Source organism: Mus musculus, chromosome 6 (assembly GCF_000001635.26).
Source record: "Mus musculus strain C57BL/6J chromosome 6, GRCm38.p6 C57BL/6J".
In the NCBI taxonomy this organism is placed as follows: domain Eukaryota; kingdom Metazoa; phylum Chordata; class Mammalia; order Rodentia; family Muridae; genus Mus; species Mus musculus.
The window spans coordinates 32,790,668-32,810,598 of NC_000072.6; the positions used below are offsets into that span (position 1 = coordinate 32,790,668).

Below are 19,931 nucleotides of genomic sequence, written 5' to 3' on the forward strand. Positions count from 1 at the left end.
AGTGCTGCCTTCCCCTGCCAGCAACAAGACTGGCAACCTGGGATGTGCCAAGTTCTTGGCTCCAAACAGTAAAACAAAACCGTATAGGAGGGGATTTTTGAGTTAGCTGATTTGTAAACACTATAGCAAGCCGCTGTGTAAACATTTGTTTCTGTGTACCTATTATTTCTCTCAGGCAGTTACCTGGATGCCACCCTGACAGCGTGGGAGCATGTGCCTCCTTGAATTACACATGCCTCCGTCAGTCACACTTAAATGAACCCGCTGATTGTGCATCATTAAAAGCCCAAACAAACCAACCCAGCCAATAGAAGAGCCCAAAACAAAAACCCTTCATTAGATGGCAATCACTGGGTTGCTCAGTAATTATGGAAGGAGGGTCTCCACTGCCACTCAGAAGGAACATCAGGTCTCCAGGTGTGTTCCCATCTGACGAGGCAATGCCACTCAGAAGATGTCAGCACAGAGACCTGGATGAACAAGAAGCCACATACATTCAGGGGTGTTCTGAGAAGTTACCAATCCAATTTCACTTTGACTTTCTCTAGAGGAAAAGTTAGTTGGGTATGTGGGCAGTCCTTCAATGTTCCCGACTCCACAATACCACTTTACTGAAGTCAGGGAAACCCACATTTGCTAGGTCTCACAAAATGGATGTGGTAAACCTTCCAACTCTTTATCCCATGGACACTGGGCCCCACTGGCCTTTTCACACCTCAAGAGAGGGAGGTGCAGGAAGGGAGGTGAGGCTCCTCCCCAGCTGGCAAGCAGCTGATACTAGAAGCCAAACACAAATGTATCCTACTACAGAGTACACTTATATTCTTAAGTATTTATATATATGTGCATCTGTGTGAATGTAGGTTTGGATATGTGAGTGCAATTGAACTTGGAGACTAGACGAGAGCACTAGCCAGGAACTACTTATAGGTAGGTGTGAGGCATTAGAAGTGGCTGTTGATACCTGAAACCAGGTCTTCTACAAGAGGAACACAAGCTCTTAACCTCTGAGTATCTCTCTAGCTCTTGGGTATGCATTCTCAATCACTTTGCTAAACTCTCCACAAAACAAGTCAATGAAAATTCTATAAGACAGAAGATGGTTGACATCACAGAGCACTGGCTCTTCCTATTTCCTGAGAGCAACCATGTAGCTTCCAGGTCCCTACATTGAGGCTGGAGCCCCAATCCTAGATTAAGCAGTTATAATCAGGAAGTGGCAATGAACTGGGAAAAGAAAGGCTCTGGTCCTTGGCTGTTTTTTAAGCACCTTCATAGTATGGCAGGGTCAGAAGGGTCTTATAGCTACTGTCTCTGGCCCCATGCAGAAGACTTTAAGTCATGCCAAAGAAAGGAAGGTTCATGCAACATGTAAAATCTTACTAAATGCACCTATGTGAGAGGCAAGCTGCAGGCATCACTGCATGACTGGCCCTGAACAGGAGAGCTGTAGTGAAAATGCAAACTAAAAGCAATTCGAGTCACGTGACTCAGTCACCCAGCCCAACTCCAGCCAGAGGAACACATGAGGCCAGTCTTAGTCAGAAAATGCCAGTCTTAGTCAGAAAATAGATTTATTATTGATAGTGAGTGAAGTTGTCAGTATTCACTACTTGGTTGAACAAGCCAAGGTTGCCTTTATATTGACAAAAATGCCTTATTTTACCTGTAATCATAAACATTATTCCAGTAAAAGAGGTACATTTTCTCTCCTTTCTGTCTTCCTTGAAAGATCATCATAAGTTACAATGAATTAGCTTCTATATAATGAGAAGAGCACACCCAGGCTCCACAGTCTTGGCAAGTCTACACTGTTGCCCCAGCCCAGTGCTTTCTTGCTGTCTCTCCATCTGAAATAGTTTAATGTCCCTCCTCCCAGCTTTGTCAGAGTGGAAGTCACTAAATGCTGGATGGAGCCTGGAGTGACGAGAACGTTTTATATCAGTGGAAGCTGGAAAGAGAGTACAAAAAGGTGGGGTGGACTGCCTTCCTCTTTTATTCATTTTGTGGTTTCATTAACACTTAACAGTGTTCTTTGATGACTGATCGCTGATCTAGAACATGGCTTTTTAAACTGTTGATCAAAACACGTTATGATTCAGTTGAGTCCATTTTCCAGTGCCTGTCTGTCTTTAGTGGTCTTCTCTTTAAATGGGTCATTTTCATACTAGGAAAAGAAAAATGTTCCACCTCTGGAATTAACGTTGAAGGAGCTTGCATGTTCTCAGGGTAACTTTAGCCTCCCTTCTCCAGCATGCTCTGCAAGAGAAACAGAAAGTGTAAGTCCCACTACCAGAAGGCAAGGCAAACAAACGGCAGGAAGCGTTTAGGATGATTTCAGTGCTTTTCAAATATCAACTTCCAACCCAAGGACAAAGCATATGCTTTCCCATCTCAAAATACTCTTAAGAAATACCTATCCCGCCCGCCTGAATCTCCAAATGACCCACCCATCAGCATCTGAGAGGAACGGCCTGGGTAAGACCATGGCCTGGAAAATGGCAGGAGGGTGCTGTGGCATCTGGAATCAGGGACATTTTGTTGAAACAGTGTGGAGTAGGAGGAACACAGTGTAGCAGTGAAACCCAAAGGCTCTGGAGGAAGAATCTCATCTATGAACTATCAAGCCCACATCCAGAGATTACAGCTTACTCCGGGCAGAATGTAGATATCAAGTCTATACAGCCCCCAGCAACACTACAAGCAGGCCTCTTCTCAAACTGTCCAAGTGTTGTAATGGGAATGAGAATGGCAGATAACAACCATCAGAGCGAACTATAGCCAGCTGGGGCAGGAGGAGGCACTTTCCCCCCATTCTTAAATATCTTTAAGAATAAAAACGTAGCTATTTCCCTTTTAGTTTTGAAGCCACTTATAAAAGTACAGGTGAGGCCTGTAGCTGCATTTTCATCTTGTCCTCATAGTCCCTGTATTCTTGCCAGCTAAGCTATTGAGTCCTCACTGCATTTTGTTAAGGGCTATGGGAAAGCTATCCCACATACCCTTGGGATATGAAAGACTAAGCTTGTGTGATGGTTTGTATATGCCTAGCCCAGGGAGTGGCACTACTATGAAGTGTGTCCTTGTTGGAGTAGGTGTGTCACTAGGGCTTGGGCTTTAATATCCTCCTCCTAGCTGCCTAGAAGCAAATCTTCTCCTAGCAGCCTTCAGATAAAGATGTACAAGTCTCAGCTCCTCCTGCACCGTGACTATCTGGATGCTGCCATGCTCCCACCTTGATGATAATGGAATGAACCTCTGAACCTGTAAGCCAGCCCCAATTAAATGCTGTCCTTACAGGGGAATACCAGGGCCAGGAAGCAGGAGTGGATGGGTTGGAGAGCAGGGTTGGGGAAGGGTATAAGGGACTTTTGGGATAGCATTTGAATTGTAAACGAAGAAAATATCTAATGAAAAAAAAAAAAAAGAGTTGCCTTGGTCATGGTATCAGTTCACAAAGTAAAACCCTAACACAGCATGGTAATAATTTGCTACTTTTTACTTATTTGCTAAATATATGCTAAGGTTAATTAAGATACACACATACATGGTTAAAAAAAAATCCTCTCATGGAACGAGGCATGCAAGGGAAGGTTTTTGTTCATGTTGCATTCAGGGCCAGGAAAGGCTTTTCTCTGCAGCTGAAACAAGGAAGGAAGGCATTGCACACTATCTCAGGGTAGTCATAATACAGACAGACATTGGGGCTGTGGGTAGGGCAGATGGTGCAGCAGCAGCAGCAGTTAAGAGTCAAGAAAAGACCAGCATGGTTAAGGAGGAAGAGGAGGCAGGGCCAGAATGGACACGAGATGCACAAACTTGGCACTGGCCACTGAAAACACATGGGTATCCAACAAATGCTTTTTAAACAGGAGAATGGCACTCATGAAACTGAACCTATGTCCTTAGTACAGTGAACTAAATGGAGGGGAGTGTGGAGTAGGAAGACCCAGTAGATTGGACTGCAAACCAAGCAAGAGTGACCAGGAAAACAGACATAAGAAGCCCAGAGAAGAAAAGAGGGGAGAGGGGTTTGGGTTGACCTGTAGTGACAGAGTATAGGAAGGGACACTCTGCAAACAAAGAAGATAAACTCAGTTTGGAGTTTGTGAGCTGATTTTGATTGAGGCATTCTTACAGTAACCATTAGAAAGAAGTCACAGGTTTGGAAAGAAAGGTCAAAAGTCAAATGATTTAAGGACAAAGACAGTGGGAACATGAAGAAGCAAGAGTGGAAGGACAAACGGCCCTCCCAATGAAGAGTGGAAGGTGATGTGATTACTCTAGGGTCTGTGATTATAAGTGGTATGGTGACAGGGGCACTAAAGAAGAGGCAGACAGGCTAGTGAGACAAGCAGGCTTGGGAAGGAAAGACGATGCTTTAGTTAACAGCAAGTTAGAAAAAAACAGGTCTAGATAAATGCAGGACAAAGCTGAAGAAGCAAAGCTCCACTTGCTGGAGAGGACAGGAGAATGCACACTGCATGAAGGCTCCTTTCAAGTGCACTGCAACCAGTGCTGGGTTTGCGGATGAAATAGAACAGCTAACCTCCCAAGTCAGACACTGTCCGCCATTGTCAGTGCCATAGCAATTCTTCTAGGCTCATCTTTTTGTGTCTTGATCTGTGCAAGTCTCCAATGACAAAGGTGGGTGCTCTGTAAATGCCCAATATACAGACAACCTCACTCTGCTGATCTTTACTATCTGTACAAGGGACTAGGAGCCCACTTAGGGCTCCTTGTTCCAGGGGAAAGTAACCCAAGTGATACTCTCTGGTTTACTCTGCATTGTGTGTGTGTGTGTGTGTGTGTGTGTGTGTGTGTGTGTGTGAGAGAGAGAGAGAGAGAGAGAGAGAGAGAGAGAAAGAGAGAGAGAGAGAGAGAGAGAGAGAGAGAGATAGGTCCCATGTATTTCTGAATTCACCAATGGGAGCCTTAAGTACTGTGGCATCTGCTTGGTCTGGATCCATGGTTCACTATGGATCACTACATAGCCAGGTGACAACACGCCTCTTTTCTGTGTTGTAACATAATCTGCAGCTAGTGGAACACAATGAAAGCCAGAGTTAAGGGGTTCTGTGGGGGGGCTGATGGATTCTTTTAGCCATTCTTTTCTCTTCAGTCCTAAGCAATTATAGATGAGTAATTTTCAGTGGAATGCCAACAATGCTCTACTTTCCTGAAGAATGACTAGCTGGACCCTGGCTCAAATGGAGATCAGACCGTTAGGATACAGGCTCTCTGTACTCACAGTACCACACCCTGCTACATGGATTAGACTCCTAGTCCCTCAGATGGAGTGTAATGGCTCAGTGGTTTGTGTGTCACTCTCTGGAGACGTGAGGGAACAGAAGAAAGCTGCGGGGATGGTCTATAAACCCGCTGTCACACTGCACTCAGCTGCTACCAAAGGGTGGCAGAGGTGGTACAAAACCGCTTCACTGCTGTCAGAGACATTAACAAATACACATCAAGTTGGGACTTTAAAAAGATGAATAAACTGATAAACATTCTGTGCTCTTACTCTGTCACAGCTGTGTGATAAGACCCGCTGAAAGCTAGAGCCAGGGCCTTTGGTTAGAGGCAGCCCAGGACTGACAGGGCTACACTACACCTCACAGGCTGTCCCATACGCTTTGCATCTTCTGTATCTGGATGCTGTTGGGTTGAATTTCAACACTGCATAAATTAACACTGCATAAATTAACATAGGAAATTCCCTAAAGAATGAAGGAGAAGCTTTGCAAGCTATATTAAAAACCCTGCTGCTTTCATTTAAGGAAATGCTAACACTTAATCTTAATGTGGAGAAAGAAATTCCTCATTCACATAGTTGGGTCTGCAGAAACGCCTTCTGTAAACAGCTGCGTAAATTACCAAAAGGAGTGAATGGTTCAGGAACCAACACTGCTCTTTTCTGATAGCTCTTTCAGTTCCAGCCACTGATGAACTCACTCTGTCAAACAGGAACAGTGCCCCGGAGACCTACGACAGTATGTCATTTCCACTTATTAAAATGATTTCAAGCACTTTTCTCAAATATTTTTGTTCCACAGCCATCTCCAGTTTCTGAATCTCCGCTTTCTTACAGAGGCTGACTAGCAGTGGACAGCCACTGGCTGTCTCAGTAGATTTACAAGCAACCCGGTATTGCTAAGCAATCATTACCCAGAGAATGGGATTTAAAAAGAGACCACCAAGAGCTAGCTAGCATCTCCCCAAGCTTTCAGACTCAGTAGAATTAGGTGTGGGCAGGAGGACTAACATAGCAGCAGGTCCCCAGTCAGGCACAGCCTCAGGACTGAGTTTTCACTTAGGCGAGCTAGGGCTGACCTGTGATGGGGAAAGTCAATGAGAGGACGGTGGGGGAGAGAGGAAGAACGTCCTCCAGGTTAGCTTCCGAAGCACTGTTGCCTGCCAGCTGGGTGGCCTGAGTAGTTTTGGATTTGGTATGCTCCCTCCAGTCAGGGTTGTGCTTTCTGCTGTTGTAGGAGACACCAGTCAACTTTCCCTGGATCTCATTTCATATCATCCATGTCTCTGTGTGACATTCAAATTAACTTACAAGCAATTAACTGTTTATACAACTTGCCACAGAAGTAGACAAAACAGTGAGACTACAGCTCAAACTTTTAGAAAAGGAGCCCTGGGAAATACCTATTAAGAAAAATGAAAATCCATGGTAATATTTCTTATATCAAATTCAACTTTTTTAAAAAAGGGAAAATGCCGTAAAGCAAAGTATTTCTCTCAGAAAGAGTGAGAAACAGATCCCTAGGATGGGTAGGGCTGGGGCTGGGGGGGGGGGGGGGACACACGACAGACACAACTTGCTCTGACAGCTTCAAACTCGATGAGCCTCCGCCCCACAGGAGGAGCAAGACCACCTGTGTGCAGCCATCCAGCCACTAAGAAACAATAGAGAAGTCAGGGAACAATAAAAACCTGTGGCCAGAGGCCTTCCCACAGGCTGCCCTTGATTTGCCATTGTGCTTTCTGTTATACTAGATGGGCTTCTCAGCCAAGGAGATTCTGGGGATCTGACTGTCACTGTGGAGGGTGTTAGCCCGGAGACAGGCTCAGGGCTCGTTTGGCACCTGCTGTGAGTGCTGCGGGGACTCCCCCAGGATGACCTTCTGCTTTGGAGGTCACAAGATGGAAAGCACTTTTACTGGAGTGGTTTCTGCCTTCTCCCAAGCTCAGTTTAGATGCATCCTAGGGACAGTGAGTTTAGATGTATCCTAGGGACAGTGAGTTTAGATGCATTCCACGGACAGTGAGTTTAGACTTCTAGGTAGCCTGGACAGGTAGCTTGTGACAGTGGCATGCCTTGTCATGAAGAGAACCAGACAGACCCTGCAGAATTTGGTGCAAGTTTGGGGTGCTTGAGCCCCACTTCTAATCTTCCAGTTCAGAATCCTTAAGGGGAAGGTTGGCCATGCACAATTTATAAATTTCAGAGCCCGTGAGGTTCACACATGTCTGTGCCCTCCTGGGTTTGAAATTCAGAGCAGGTAATGAGCTCTGCTATGTATGGTTCATTCCTACTCTGGAACTGTGCTAAGGAAAAGATAGGGGTGGGGTTGATGATTTCCAAGTCCTCCAGCTCCAAGAGTCCGGTCAACATGTCACCGGGAACTCATCGGCACACAGCCACAAACAGCCCGCTCCGGCATTAAGTATTTTTCCCGTGCAAGAGCCGGGATTTCCAAGTAACAGATATTCCTGTTTCCAGAACCTTTTCAGGCTCAATACGAGGGGAATACTTTGAAGCCTAGCTGAACACAAATCCAAATTACAGGGGAGGTAAAATACAGTGTCCTTGACAGATTTTTCCTAGACAAATTCCTCCATACATGATAATCTTGGAGTCTTCTATTTTGGAAATAACCAATACCGGAGATTTCGTTCATAGTTTAGAAATGAGAGGACTATGGACATTAGTTTTGGGAAGTGTAATTTTGGGATCTAGCTAGCTTCACTGGTCAAGGTCTTGACTTGGCATTCTCTCAGTAGTCAGGCACTCTGATCTTTACAGTTTAGCACAAGATCAAGTCTCAACGGAAAAGCTGCTTGGCTACCAGCCTACTGCCCATGCTATAACTTAAGTTTCAGTCCTGGTTTTGTCACCCTGCACTCTTATTGCATCTTCAAAGTCCCTCACCTTCCATGGACTATACCTCATAGACTGTGAGGCATCACAGTACACTAGGAGCCCAGAGCGGGCTACGGCACTTGCATTTTGTAATGGAGTTCATGAGCTGGCAGGTGGCTGGCTTTGGGGTAGCTGTTTTTTACTTTACTGTCTCTGGAGAAACCGCAAACTATTTCCAGCCTCTCCTGGTCATCAGATCACCATGCCTGTTAGGAATGTGAACTTGAGAACAGGATATGCAGCTGAAGCTACAGAGCAGCAGACTCAAGGGTGACTGACAGCAAACTTCATGAGGTAAGGGCACTAGATCCCAAAAATCTCAGAAAGAGGGTGCTATCACTAAACAGGCCATGCCTCCTGAGCCTATACCTGCCATGCCTTCTGAGCCTATACCTGCCATGCCTCCTGAGCCTATACCTGCCATGCCTTCTGAGCCTATACCTACTTCTTGCTCTCTACAACAAACACAGAATCAGACCTTGTAGGTAGAGCTTCAAACCCTCAGCTCACCAAGAAAAAACTAAAGTTGTAATCACCATGAATGGTCTGGTGAAAGCACTGCACAATAACCCTACCACTAGGTGAACAGAATGTTTCATGAGAATCCCATTAAGTTCTTTGCATAGCAACAGGCCTGGGGGTAGGGGTGGGGGGAAGCTAAAATGCTTGCAATTCTTGCCTACCAAGTAAACGTTAAAGCAGTGGAATGTTACAGGGAATAGAGGCAATGCTGATCTGTAAGTCAGCCCTCCTTCACTTTAAAAACTAGCAATTGGAGTGCCAGGTATGGTACTGTACCCTTTTAGTCCCAGTACATGGAATGCAGAGGCAGGCAGATCTCCTAGGGATGGGTAAATTTGGGGCCAGATAGGGACAGAGATGGACATACACATACACAGCAGAAGAGGAAGAGGAAGAAGAGGAAGAGGAAGAAGAGGAAGAGGAAGAAGATGAAGAAGAGGAAGAGGAAGAGGAAGAGGAAGAAGAAGAAGAAGAAGAAGAAGAAGAAGAAGAAGAAGAAGAAGACGACGACGACGACTATTGGTGGGATATTTTGGTGTCATTTACTCTTGGATTCCCATTCTTTTTTTTTTTAAATTAATTTTTTTAGTAGATATTTTCTTTATATACATTTCAAACGCTATCCCGAAAGTTCCCTATACCCCACCCCCCGCCCTGCTCCCCTACTCACCCACTCCCGCTTCTTGGCCCTGGCATTCCCCTGTACTGGGGCATATAAAGTTTGCAATAACAAGGGGCCTCTCTTTCCAATGATGGCTGACTAGGCCATCTTCTGCTACATATGTAGCTAGAGATACGAGCTCTGGGGGTACTGGTTAGTTCATATTTTTGTTCCACCTATAGGGTTGCAGACCCCTTCAGCTCTTGGGTACTTTCTCTAGCTCCTCCATTGGGGACCCTGTGTTCCATCTTATAGATAACTGTGAGCACTGGATTCCCATTCTTTTCCCTGTTTACAAAGTCCCATATAAGTCAGGCGTAGCAAGACTGAATGGGAACTAGGGTTTAATGTCAAGAAGAGGTCATTCAATATTGGGGAGTTTAGAAAGTTAGCAGGTCAAGCAGATATGGGAGAGGCACAAGTGTATGTCAATTGACACTCGTTTTTAAATGATGTACTTAAACCTAGTCAGTAACTTTTATAACTGAGAAGTTATTTTAGAGCGATTTAGTATCTTTTTTACCTCCATGAAGAATACATAACTTAATATACTGGCAGTAAGTCTAAATGTCTCATGTCAACCCACAAGGAACTGTTTAAGAACCACTGAAGATTAATGTCAGCCAATGGGTGAATAAGACAGAAACAGCAAGGGTAAGGAACATCCGGAAGTTTTCTTATCAGTAAAATCTATTAGTCTTCAGAACAGCGCTCCAGGGACCTGTGAGAGCCCAAGCTTGTGAGTCATGTGAAAGTGGAGTGGACTCCTGTGATTATCCCACAGGGGAAACCCTTGCAGTGTCGGAAATGGAATGAGACCTAATGGGTTGCTGTCCTGTTACATGTCTAGTACGTTACATGCCTGGACCTAACTGAAGGCTAAGTGAAGGGGGCTGGTCCACCTGGAGCTGTACAAGAGGCAAGGAAGACACTGTATACTAAAAAGCTTCCTTCTAACAAGGGGGCAGAACTGGGGTCCTGAGGTTAGACTATCTTCACAGGGAGTGAAAGGACAGCTTGTATCAGAGAATGACAGCTGCTGTCGATGCAGAAATACCACGTCCCTGAAACCAACACGGGTGGCCTTTCAGGGCGCAGGCCAAGCAGCCCCTTTGATCCTGGGCACTATCATCTCATGCCCTATGTGTGACGTGACCTACAGACTCTAGTACCATTGCAGCAGCCTTTCAATGCGCCTTTCGCTCATCTCGCCATGTCTGGTCTCATTTTCCCTCACTGCCTCATTCTGTACATGTGGATGATGGATGTCTCTTCTCACCTGCTCAAAAAAACAAAGATCACTTAACCTATTCTTAAAATTTTGTTTTGATAGCAGGGTGCATCTTGAACTAGTTGTTAAATTTACCATCATGACTTCCCTAGGTGTCAACGCTCTGGGCTGCACATTGATGAAAGAAACCATTTCTATTTTCATCTCAGGTTGTCATAAAACAAGTAAGAGAGTGGGTGTGAGGTGACCTTGAAATCCTAAGGCTTAAGGAGATGAAAGGGTCAATGCTTCATGGTTCTCGGTATCTTAGTGTTGTCCAATTTATGGCAAGACTCTAATCTTTTTGACATTACTTGGTTTCCATTCACTTCCACATAACTTAACCTAGAGTTGTGAAGTGTTAGACACTCTGAACAGACTAGCTGTGAGTAAGGAGAGCCACAGCAGGCTGGAAACTGAGTGGGTCTCTTTGAATTACCAGTTTAATTTCATAGCTTTCCTAAATGATGATCCTGAATTCGGGAAAAACAAAGGCGTACTTAATACTGGAATCATCACATCATGACCCAATTCACTAATAAGAGAAACCAAGGCTCAAGGCCAGAGACCTAAAAGATAGGGCTTGGTTCCAAACCCAGGCCTGCCAGATTCTCCCCTCTACAGTACCATGTGTCATATGTGACCTTGTTGCAATAATCGCTTTTCTTTTATTCCATAAACAGGACACCACAGCACTAAATGTGATTCAACATGACCTCACCAGGCAGAGTGGCCGGAGCCAATGCTCCAAGACCTTCAGTGTTGCCACTTCATCGACAGCAGAAAGCACACTGGAAATAAGACACTTTGTGTCAGACACCACTCCAGAAACACGCACGGTGACACAATCACCTTTCTATCAATGACGCAGTCCAACTCCACAAGTCTTTATTATCACATTAGAAAAATCCACGAGTCAGTCTACAAGTCCCAAGGGCTCAGGTGGTTGCTGTTGAAGGCTGCAGGCTTGCTAAGAGCTCATCAGAGGATTCTGTGACAAACAACACACACTACCCTAACATCAGTAGCTTTACCTCTAGCAAGACCTTTAAAGAACCCTGGCAGATACTCAGCTATACAAGTGTGGCTGCAAGCAAGGGATGAGGCGTGTCAAGAAAACACAGGTTTTTAATCTTGATTACATTTTTTCTACTTAATGTTACTGTTATTTCCAAGATACCCAGACAATAGTACCCTCCCTTCAGATATTTATGCAGTACTGGAGATTTACACTAAGTGGTATTATTATAACAGGAGCAAACTGGGCTGTGGAAAGGCATGCTGTATAACTCAACTGCTAGATTGAGATGGGCGAGGTCAACTCTAGGGAGTTCATCAGCAGAAAGAACTGAGTTTCCAACAACTTGTGTCTCTTCAAATCCCATGTACCCAACTGTAAAGTAATTGTGTGACCTGTTGAGACTGTTAATTTGTTGTTGGGATATCATTAGCTTTCTAAAGCACATAAATTAGAGAAAATATGCATCTTATGAGTGTCATATTATGCAGTCATAAAGGGTCAAGTGAAGCATGCAGAAGGAGGAAAGCCTTTCCTAAGTATGACTCAGGTTCTTTCTCCAGCTTAAATAATAGCCTCTACTAACTGGTGGAGGAATGGTTAGTGTACTGGCTAGTTTTGTGTCAACTTGACACAGCTGGGGTTATCACAGAGAAAGGAGCTTCAGTTGAGGAAATGCCTCCATGAGATCCAGCTGTAAGACATTTTCTCAATTAGTGATCAAGGGGGAAAGGCCCCTTGTGGGTGGGACCATCTCTGGGCTGGTAGTCTTGGGTTCTATAAGAGAGCAGGCTGAGCAAGCCAGGGGAGGCAAGCCAGTAAAGAACATCCCTCCATGGCCTCTGCATCGGCTCCTGCTTTCTGACCTGCTTGAGTTCCAGTCCTGACTTCCTTGTTGATGAACAGCAGTATGGAAGTGTAAGCCGAATAAACCCTTTCCTCCCCAACTTGCTTCTTGGTCATGATGTTTGTGCAGGAATAGAAACCCTGACTAAGACAGTAACAGATGAGTAGATTTCTCTTAATCCTGTGAGACCTCCTACTACTTACGAACTCCTAGTGTGCTTGCTTCTTAGTTTATAGCCTTCATCCATAGTTTGGACAGTGCTGTTTAGGGATGTGAGGTAATGACCATGAGGATAAGACCACTGGGACCATTAGAAAGTGAAAGGTTTAGAGCAATTAAGCATATTTTTAAATATATTTCTGCTCCTGCACATAAATCCAAGGAGAGTTCAGGAGAGCTTGAACCCAGGGCCTTGAGCATGTTAGGCAAGCACCCTACCACTGAGTTGCACATCCATTCCTACTTTTACTTTGAGACACGGTCTCATGACATTGTCCAGATTGTCCTTGAACTCGCTCTGTAGCTGCCCCTGAACTTGAAGTTGCCCTGCCCAGTCTTTTCAGCAGCTGGGATCACGGGCCTAAGCCACTAGGCCTACCTAGAATCTGGACTCTTCTGACAGTGAACTGGATAGAGCTTATGGCCAAAACATGATTTAAGAGATTCTAGATGAGTTGAGAAAGTTTCCCACCCACTGGGATGACTGGGCTTTCTACTTTTCAGGTGCCCCAGTCAGCTTGCACACCCACCTGTTTGGCATGGTTGACACAGTGCATGTATTGGCTAGCCAGAGCAGAGCAGCTGAGAGTCTGCTGGGTGTTCTGACGGTAACACTGGAGGATTTTGGTCTGCAGATCTGCACAGACTGGATGATATTCATACCGCCTGGAAACAAAAAATGAGGATAATTGAGACAAGGCATCCCCATTAATGGTCAAGGTTAAAAGTTATGTAAAACATAAGCCGAGGTCCTACAAATAACACCAGTGCTCTTTTTCTACAGCCTGGTCTGGCAAGTCAGAAATCTGCCAGTCCCAACTTCTTCTGGCATACCCATGGCCAGCAGGCCATGAAGATCTGGTCCTTGCAGTCTAATCTTCCATACTCACCATTATTACAAAAATTCAAAATACTTCCTAGATCCAAGCAATGACCTCTGGTCTGTGTGTCTATAGTCCCAGCCCTCTCCCTGCATCTACAGGTCATCTAGAGAGTTCCTTGTAAATCCATCGATTCAAGTCAGACTCTCTATATTGCTATAAAGTACAAGGGTAGCAGAGATATGATCAGGCTCCTGCCTGCCTTTAGCCCTTGTTGGACCCTGAATATTGCTGCAGCCTGAGTAAATCATACTTAGGGGCCAGTTACGGATCTCACATCTGTGGTCACAAGCTAGAAAATACTTGGCACCCAAATTCCCACCCTTCCCATGTAACTGAAAATCACTACACATCTTTCAAAGCGTAGCTCATATAACCTTCTTTGAACAACTCTCCCTGGTTTTCTCCTCCTTTAAGGTGACCCTGTGCTAGCATTTTGCGCTGCCCATGTCATGGACTATGCAATAATCTAGTGCAATTCACCTGCCTACATTTATTAGAATGTAAATTCCAAGGAATTATGTCTTGTTTTGTGACCTTTACTATTCACCGTGGATAATTTTTATAGAAGTCATACAATAAGCTTCTTGAATGGGGGAAAAAAAAGGGCAAACATCTAAAAATCTTCCAGGTTAAACTTCTGCAGTTGTATTTACAACGCTCAGATTTTAGTAGAATTTCTCTCCATGAGAATGGCATGCCAAACATAAATGTTTCCACACAATTTATAATACACATTTGAAAATAATAAGTCAAATAAATTACACACAGAAAATATTCTTGTTTGTATGGCAGCAGAACTCAAGGTACAAAGACTAACCACAGAGAGAGGAAATATGCAAAACAATCATTAATATATGAATTTGTATATTTAAAAAAATTAGTTTGTTTAATAAAAAAATGCTTCCAATCTTATCAGTTCTGTCTCTGAAATTTAAATTTGGTATTTCCATATAGTCCTGAGGTAGCATTATTTTAAGTTTAATGGGTTCTAAAAACAAAAGCCTCAGAGAACATGGGGGAATATTTCCCATCAATAAGCAGACCCTTGGGTGACAGTTTGTCTCCTCATTACTTAACCCAACACGATAAACTAATATATATTTTGCTGGAGTGGAAATGCAAACCACATGACTGTCCCTGGGGCAATCTTCCCACTACCCCAGAAAGAAAGCAGACATACAGAGAAAAAGATTGATTCTACACAACACTGTTTCTACTTTTTCATTCATTATTTTACTTCTTTGTCTAATACCTGAGAGCAGAATTTAAATCCAATGCCAGGGGTTTCAATTCTTTTAAGCCTTTGACGCTCTGGATGTCTGTGGATTTTTCTGGACCTGAGCTTCCCTAATCCCCAATAAATGAACATCAGCTTCAAAAAGGAGTCAGCTATGCTTTCAGAAACACAGCCCCAGAAAACCACTGACCAACAGACGACAGCAAGACTCGTGTCTGGGTAAATGTTGAATAAAATATGATTAAGCATGAGTGCAGCTGAATGCAACAAATCCATGGCTGATACTGCTAATGATTCACACAGGAGAGCTGAGCTATTGAGCTTCTGTCCCAGTGCCGATAGCTGACCAAGTCTCTATCACATCTAGGTCTAGATAGAGGCAGAGGAAAGGTAGAGGGGAGACAAAAGCAGGCCTAAGCAGACCCAAGGTCTTCCTTTACTAGTAACATGCAGGCAGCATGCATGTATCTCTCTCTCTCTCTCTCTCTCTCTCTCTCTCTCTCTCTCACACACACACACACACATGCGCACGCTCGTGTGTACACACATGTATATGCACACACACATATGTGCATATATTTTTCTCAAGATTATTGGAATAGGAAACTCATTAATGCCTCTCCCTCTTTAGAAAGCAGCAGTGCAAGTCACACACAAGCACTGACCCTGAGCTAAGACCTCAGTCATAAAGGTTCAAGTCCTCAAGTTATTTATGGTTTGAAGTGTATCAAAATATACTTTTATCACCACAAATCAATACTAGTACTCGCTTTCAAGCCCTTGATTTCCTGTCTGGCAGTCTGTTCTCTCTGTGTGGCCATCATCTGAAATCCTTTTTGTATACATTTTAACCCATATTGATGACTAGATGCAGAGAGGGGGAAAGAACAGTGAATAATTGGGCCCCAGCTCCTCTGTAGACTCGGGTCCATTTCTCCTGGATTCATCTGAACGGTGCAGATCTGCCTTTGTATTGATCTGCAGGGCAAGTTACGATGGCCTAATGCACTGTTTTCACTCTGGAAGATGCTAAATGAGATTACTATCCAACATTAGAAGGCCATAAAGCACAAGCCCTGGCACCTTCCATTCAGGAAAAGGGCTTCAAAGACATCTCTCCAATATGCATTGTGAGCAGCCCTTCATATAATCATAGAATCAGCAATTGACTTTTATGACTGCTTTCATGCCTACTGAAGGAAAATGCCTCTATTAGGCAAAAATAAGAAAAGGCAGAATTCCAAGATATTTAGGTGAGAAAATGCTATCTTAGTTGAAAAGGACATTTAAACAATTGAATTTTACTGGATTTAAGAAAGATTGAATGAAAGGATGAATGACAAGATAAAGAGCAAGTTGAGCACAGAGCTGGAAAACACAGGACAGTGATAATGGAGACCATTATCCAAAACCAGTTGAGCCAGAAGGAACTGTTAGAACAAAGTCAACCTCTGAAAATAGACATTTATAAAAAACAATAACAAAACATTTTTTTTTTTTTGGCTTATGGAAATCATTGGGAACTTTTCACTGAATTCACCCGCTTTTTCTACTTCTTTTAATTTTTTTTCCTTGTTTGTTTGCTTTGAGAGAGGGTCTCTCAGGTTGTTCTGAAACTCACTTATGCAGACCATTCTGACAGACATCCAACTGCTTGTCTCTTGAGTGCTGGAATTAAAGTCATGAGCCACTATACCTGGCCATCTTGTTTACCCTTCAGTCCTTCCTTTCCCAAGCACAAGCTGCTCCTCAAGTGACCTCCAGCCCCATCCATAACCTTAGAGCATGGCCAAGGGGCTGGGGGCGGGACACAGCATAACCTTAGTGCATGGCCAAGGGGCTGGGGGCGGGACACAGCATAACCTTAGTGCATGGCCAAGGGGCTGGAGGCGGGACACAGCATAACCTTAGTGCATGGCCAAGGGGCTGGAGGCGGGACACAGCATAACCTTAGTGCATGGCCAAGGGGCTGGGGGCGGGACACAGCATAACCTTAGTGCATGGCCAAGGGGCTGGGGGCGGGACACAGCATAACCTTAGTGCATGGCCAAGGGGCTGGGGGCGGGACACAGGGCAGAGCCAGAGTCCCAAATATGAGACCCAAGAACAAAACCACAAGAGAACACTTTTTTTTTTTTTCTGTGACTTCAGGAGCTAGCAAGACTTCCCCTCCCTTTTTAGGTGATGCTTAATGGCAATATTAGAAAGCATTTAGGACAATATACTCACAATGTTTACTTATTACACTTACAACAAGCCCTTAATTGATCCCTTGGAAAAAAAAAGACCAGAAAGAGATACAGGCTGTTTCTAATTTTCCCAAGGCTTCCCACCACCTGGTGATGGACATGAAATATCACTACCAAGTCAGATTATTTCCTTAGGAGACTTTTGTGAAGGATGAATGAATTGGTCAAAGGGGGGGGGAAACACTGGGTGAAGCTGAGGCTTAAGCAGTTCTGAGAAGCCCCTCACACACAGTGACCCTCGGTTACCAGCTTGACGGCCATCTGTGGCCTCCCTGATGCCTCTCCCACTTTCATGTTTTACAATCTTCTTTGATGTGAGTCAGGACTTTACATTTCCACGCAATTACTTATCCATCTTTTTAGTTCTGCTAATATAAATGGCACATACAATATGGTAACTTCAGAGAAAGAACTATACGGAGATAGTTCAGAAGAAGTCATGTGGTGACAGCCAGCAGTCAGAATTCTCTCAGCTCTGGGGAACACAAAAGTCATTCATTGTGAGTGCAGATACAAAGAGGCTCCTTTCCTTGTGTGTTAACCAGAGGTACCCTATGAGAGCGCTACAGACATTGATGAAATACTACTGGGGATACGCAGGGAGAAAATATGAATTAATGAGATGCCTGATGCTAAAGAGAAAACTGTTTTCTTAATAGGATCCTACAACGCATCTTTCATGAGGTCAGACAATTCATGTAACATGGTTGTGGAACGAAACCTCTTATTCTTAAGGTACAGCCCAAAAGCTATCATTAAATTATACCAAACTGTTCTTTAGATGTTAGCCCAGTGGCCAGCAGGGCTGATTTTTTTTCAAAATGCAACCCTAAGTCCATGTCCACTGCCAATACTTAAATGATGTAAGTTACTATTGCTTACCACTCATAATAAAGTAACTATAAAATGCAATGCAAAGAAAGGATTTAAAATGCAGTCACTGTTTGCTAAACTGTCATTGTCCTTTACCTTACACGTTAGTGTCCTGATATTAATTTTCACAATAAAATGTAAACTATCTTTTCCTAATAGCGCAAGATCTGAAAAACAAACTTAATTTCAAGCATTTCTGGCTTGAACTGCTAACATCTTATTAATGATGCCTCTATTTGAGCTGTACTCAAATTTCCATCATTACATATTAGAGGCCAAATGCCGCTTACAGGTGCCTGCTTTGTTTTCCATTTGTTTTCACACACAGCTGTGATGTAATGTGCTAAAAACTAACAATGCAAGATGCCTTCACCACCACCTATCACCAGCACAAGGTTAACTTCTAGGCTGCTGTCTATCATCACAACACAAAAATAGCCAAGAGCCTCTGCCAGCATAAGGGAAGGGGCATGGATCCCAACAATACATGGTTTGGCACTTAACTTCAGTGGTTCTCAACTTTCCTAATGCTGTGACCCTTTAATACATAATTCCTCATGTTATGGTGATTCACCAACCATAAACTAATTTTTGTTGCTATGTCATAGCTGTAATTTTACTACGGTTATAAATCATAATGTAAATTATTGTGGAGACAAAGGTTTGCCAAGTGGGTTGAGACCCATATTTGAGAACTACTGACTTAGCTCAATGGAGCAGTCAATGTGACAGGCAGACCACCACTCATAATGAGTACACACAATTTTCCCAACAGAGTCAGCCTGGGTGTCGTAAGAGAAACAACCCAGAATAGATGTACACAGAAGAGAGACAGTATTTCACATCTGGGGATTTAGAGAATATTTTGGGGGGAAAAATGTATCTGACTAAGCAAAGTGTTGGTACTCATAATTCCAGCAGTTGGGAGGCTGGGGGTGGAAGGACTTGAGTTTGAGGTCAGCCAGGGCTATGGAGACTCTGTCTCAGAAACAAAAGACAACCCTGCACTGAAGAGTCTTTCTGGCTAATCAGTACTCATACAGTATCAGTGACTGGATAGTGCAACCAGTCCAAAGCGACTGAAAGTCTCAGGAGGAATGTGCACATCACATGCAAATACCAAGTCAGTTTACGTGAGACACTTGTTATCTGAGGACACTGGTATGTGTCTGCGTCTGGAACCAGTCCCCTAGGGACCCAGAGGAATAAAAGCCGACTTACATAGAATTCTGTTCTGTAAACCTAGGGTTTGAAAGTCCAGCATCTAGCTAATCTGCTGATTTAAAAAAAAATGTGAGAGCCAAATTCAGTAATCTGAATCCCCAAAAGGATGGTGAATGGTAAGCAGGGAAAGAAAGCAATGTCAACCCTTTTTATATTTACAGTCCAGAATAAAAACCCCAAAGATACTGTAAGGAGCAATATGGTCCTACCCCTCCATTCCCCCAATCCAGTTGGCTTTGTACTCACTAAGGGTCTCAGTACTAAGCAATGAGAACATTAGCTGCGGGCAAACCTGTCCAATTCTGCAGCGGATTTCTCCTTTCTCATTCAATGCTATCAGGGGTACCTAGAGCTGACAGGGGCAGGAAGGACAAAGGAGTCAAGTTCAACAGCATGTGACCACACACCGGCTCCTGGGGTGGGCAGCACAGTGACTCTGTGGGCCTTTGCAGCCCAGGTTCTTTTGGAAAGTCAACTCTAGTCATCACTCTTACTAGCACCACTGAACCTACATGGGGTCCTATGGCCTGGATTCATCCAGCACCAGTGAGAACTGAAAGACCTTCTCCTCCCCCAGATCTGCACTTAGAAAACTGAGGCCACCTGCACCTCTGAAGAATGATGACCCCTACTGTTTGGTTTTGTAAGTAATCCTTTGGACAGAAGTTATGTTACTCCTCAGATGAAAAGATCTGTGAAGTCAGGCATCTGGTGTGGGGTAAAGAAACAACTGGGTTAATTTTCAATTCCCTTACCACAGTTTTCTTGATCC

General features: G+C 43.9%; 1 protein-coding gene across 2 annotated transcripts in view; it reads right to left on the bottom strand.

The window, feature by feature from the left end:
• Window positions 1–1,539: 1,539 nt before the first annotated feature.
• The window catches only part of Chchd3 (coiled-coil-helix-coiled-coil-helix domain containing 3), a 268,067-nt gene continuing 249,675 nt past the window's right edge, over window positions 1,540–19,931 (bottom strand). For both annotated transcript variants that reach the window (NM_025336.2, NM_001355667.1), the window contains 2 exons: window positions 13,223–13,358; window positions 1,540–2,259 (listed from right to left, as the gene is read on the bottom strand). In NM_025336.2, coding sequence (NP_079612.1) covers window positions 2,236–2,259; window positions 13,223–13,358 — 160 coding nt within the window. In that variant the 3' untranslated portion in view covers window positions 1,540–2,235. The remainder of the gene's footprint in view (window positions 2,260–13,222; window positions 13,359–19,931) is intronic.